This window comes from Schistosoma mansoni (genome assembly GCF_000237925.1).
Source record: "Schistosoma mansoni, WGS project CABG00000000 data, supercontig 1529, strain Puerto Rico, whole genome shotgun sequence".
NCBI lineage: Eukaryota > Metazoa > Platyhelminthes > Trematoda > Strigeidida > Schistosomatidae > Schistosoma > Schistosoma mansoni.
This window is the reverse complement of record NW_017386637.1, coordinates 355-4,533: the sequence shown is the minus strand read 5'-3', so window position 1 is coordinate 4,533 and position 4,179 is coordinate 355. Positions and strand designations below refer to the sequence as shown.

Genomic DNA, 4,179 nt, shown 5'->3' with positions numbered 1-4,179 from the left:
ACTAAGCAAATCGCAAATCTCTGATGTAGTTACACTAAATCCAGGCAGAAAGTTACTTTTGTTTTATGAATAATGATATTATTTAGGCAAACGAAGCTGGTCAGATGAAGAAAAGATTATAAACATTGCCTAATAGTTGAGTTTCTGATCATTTACCAATTATAGATTCATATTAACACTGCTTGAGGGCTAGTGATACTTTTCAGCCGCGAAGACCATCAAAGTAGATATAGAAGAGCTTAAACCTGCAACACTGGTTGGAAGCTAAATGTGTGGACTGTTATGCAACCAATGCATGATGTTACCTCGTTTAATTTGAAACTTCCTCATCCACTGTCAGTTACAGTTAGAAAAGTCATCACTGAGCTATTCAGTCTGCAAAAATATGGAACAGCAATGAGATCCACTGCTATCCACATTCCGTTTCATTACTTACTATTTTAATATGCTGTACATAAATACACAAAGTTGTCACTTAAAAAATTGTTTTGGAAAGTAAATAACTAACTTCAATCATACCTTGAAATTTGAAACTTTTGTGAACCTTCTTGCTGCAAAATAAATAAATCATGGTCCAACTGATTAAAAGATAATTCAGTCGGTTTCGACGATAGCAAGTAAGCAGTGACGGTAAAATTACAACCGAAATACTCTTGCAGAAGACCTACACGAAAGCGGAGACGTCTGGAGAATGTTTGAAGGTTGTGAAAACGTATTCCTTTTCCTTGCTATAAAAAACGAACAAAATCTAGTCTATAATATACTGTAAAAATGAATAGTAACTGAACTATCGCGATGGTGGTTTAGTGATTAAAGTCGCTGCCCTTCAATCAGTCAATCCATATCCTGGTCCCCGTGGTTGTACATGATGGATTTTATAGAGCGATAGCTTCTTAACACTAGCGGATTACGAATTCAAAATACCTTTTAATGAAATATTATTTTCATTCTAGTAATCTAAGAACAAACTAAGTCATCTATATCACTTATCTAATCGGAGTTTCTTTATTGACTAGTCTGATGACGTAAATTGAGGTAGTGGGAAACCCAAACACTACATTTATATTAGGGGTTTTCACAGCTATGACAGACTAGTGAAGGTCGAAATCGCGACATGGATGCAGAAAGCTTGATTGCGTTTCAATAACCCGATCAACCTGTGGAGAAGAGAGATATTCATTTGTAACCAAGGGGGGCAATATACTATGCTGAAGTTCGCTGTGCATTACCGTACGGCTTAGAAATATGGCCTATGAAAGTAGATATGTATAGTATCATCATAGGTGTCTTCGAGGAATTGCTAGTGTGTAGGTGAACCACCGAGTTAGTAATCTTTGCATAAAGTGTAGAGAAATAGGCGAGAAAGATAAGTCAATTGATGAGGCTAAAAATCTCCATCAGCTTAAGTAGTTAGGATACATATATTGAGCATGTCTAACCGACCATTACCTTTACGTGAAATATTTGTTGACATAGAATATGGTTGGAAACAAATCTAAGGTTTGGCAAATCAATAAACGGTGTCCATCAGTGACTTCTAGTCTGAGTCATGTCGAAAGGTTATTTTACTTTATAGCTTGGGCTTATGCAACACTCATAATCAATGATTAAGAGATATTGAGTGGTATGGTGCGAAATTGATCACAGTGGCACATTTGCATCTATTATCTATTCCGGTCCACATCTTCAGCAATTATTCCTAGCCTTACATTCTTTGATTGGATCCTATACTGTTTAATTTCCTATTGTTACTCCAATTAACCCATCATTCAATTGATTACTTGTTGAGTTGATGGCAACTTCGAGCGATTCGCACTCATGTCAGGTTCTATATTGATAATCCCTAACTAAGTGGTCAAAAAAATTCATTATTAACAGCTTCACACAAGAAAAGGATATAGAAAATATATGTCAGGTGTATTTTTAAAGGGAATTATTAGATAGTTCTTCAACAACAAAAAAATGAAACTTACAGAATAATGCTCCCATACAGTTCCAGCAAAAGCTCGACCAGGTGGATTAACAATTTCATGTTTCAGAGTTTTGTCTTCGATTAAATCCACATGTTGTCCAAAAAAGAGAAATTCCTTTAAGAAATGAGATAGTTTGATTTCATTTTTAAAATTTTCTTTTCACAGACTATGTACTGTAAATATTACACAATGGTAATAATAATAATGGGGGGGGGTAAGATTTGTAGCTCAGGTGGGTAATTTTGATGTAGGTTTGTTCTCTGAGCTGGATGGTTTGGTCGTGGAACTCCACGATCTGATGTGAAATGGCGAATAGCCATTACAAAAAGGTCACGATCAAAGACGAAACAGTCCCCCTCAGGTTTTCGGTAGAATTTGATTTCATCTCAGTTCACGACGAAAACTCTACCGCCAACTTTGTTGGCAGAAAAAATACCCGATTGGTCCATTTTCAACCAATCAGTGCTAATAGACGAGGTGAAAAGACTCTTGAACATTCCTACGTAAAGTTTGTGTACAAACTGACATTCAGTCATCTGCTATTTTTCTCCATAATATATTAACATTCCTGCCCAAGTTGTATTTTGATGAGGGGACCAGTTAAGTGAGTCAAGCGTCCGAGAATATTAGGTAAAAGAATTACTCGGCCGAACAAGGAGACTTAACAAACCTGAACAAATTTCATCTCATTCGCTTAAATTATCAGTCGAAAAACAACAAACACACCCAATATAACAATTTAGCTATAAACGTATTAAAAAGGACTTCAGAATCTTGTTAAGAAGTTTTCAGGTACTAGTAGATTACTGAGTAGTAACCACTGTCACGTCTGTTTACTGCTTAATCCTGACAGCATTCAAACGGTTAAGTTACAATACGATTACTAGTCTAAAAGACTCGACACAAAGTACACTGTCTTTAGTATTAAGTGATTGGAGGGGGTCAATAGGAAACCCTAAATCCAGGTTCCGAGACATTTTGCACTTGTCGATAGAGCCTACCTATAATTTTGAGGGAGTCAGCATTGTCCGTAGGGTTCGAAATCGCCCCACACTGTGTTAGCAATCTGAGACGTCAACATTGTGTTGTTTAGGCTGCAACTGAACGTCTGCAGGACTGAGATATTTACAATGATTGATCAGTAAGTACTAGCCATTGTCATGTCTGTACAAACTTCGATCCCGATCGAATATTATCGACTCAAGATGGTTGACATTAACTAATAAAATACAGAATAATGCATCAAAATAGTTATTTATAAAAGATACTACAAAAGTGCAGGATTATTCCGCCTTCCTTTGTAATGTAAGTAATCACGATATAAATTATAGTGTTGTTAGCTTAAAACTAATCACAACAGTATGCCTGTTAAAATCGTGAAAGTAAAAAAACTGAGACACATGGATAGCCTAGACTAAATTAATGAAATTACAAATAGAGAAGCTTTAGAGGATTATCGAAACCGAAATAATGAAGTAAACTGAAGGAATAAATAGGAAATAAGTGAAATGTGGAAACATAATGTTCAGTAGCTAAGAGAAAACAATCAGTAGCTGAGATACTTAATTATCAACCAGTAGTTTACTAGTTTATGTCCCGTTACACATTACCCTTTGAGGAGTCCAACAGTATCATTAGCTTCCAAACAACTATGTGAGCGACTCCAGAGTTTCTCCACATAGTCGGTAAACCACTAACGCCGTAGAAAAGATGGTTATACAATTCGAGAAATTATAAATAGCTCACCTTGTCCACCAATTTTTTCACAAGAGAATAATTCAACCATTCACCACATTTTGAACTGGAACGTTTGACATGTAGTGGAGTTTTTTGATAATTTACTCTGATTAACATAAACAAAAAAGTATTAAAAATTATTAGACAACTCGGTATATTAATATTATATTATAGCTAATTCAGCAAGTATAGGTTCTAATTACTCACATTTGAGCCATACTGTGTCGAATGAGGGATAGTGATTTAAACAGGCCGCTTAAACCGAATTACGTGGAGTAAGGCTTGAATCTGAGGTATACTGTTTGGAATTTTAATGTATTTTTATCACTTCAGTTAGATACAACGTAATACCAGGCACATATATGCATCGGTCCAAGTTGCCACACCTCATTAGCACATCAAGATCAATACAAGATTCATAGAAGTAGCTACTTCAATGGTAGTAATATATAAAAGAAAGATTGTGTAT

General features: G+C 35.5%; 1 protein-coding gene across 1 annotated transcript; it reads right to left on the bottom strand.

Moving 5' to 3' along the window:
- Window positions 1-509: 509 nt before the first annotated feature.
- Window positions 510-3,827, bottom strand: Smp_206160 (unnamed protein product; the record flags this gene model as incomplete). The annotated part of the gene is made up of 3 exons (XM_018790931.1): window positions 510-728; window positions 1,974-2,087; window positions 3,720-3,827. The coding sequence occupies 3 exons, from the start codon at window positions 3,825-3,827 to the stop codon at window positions 510-512; spliced, it is 441 nt and encodes a 146-aa protein (XP_018644818.1).
- Between the last annotated feature and the right edge of the window lie 352 nt (window positions 3,828-4,179).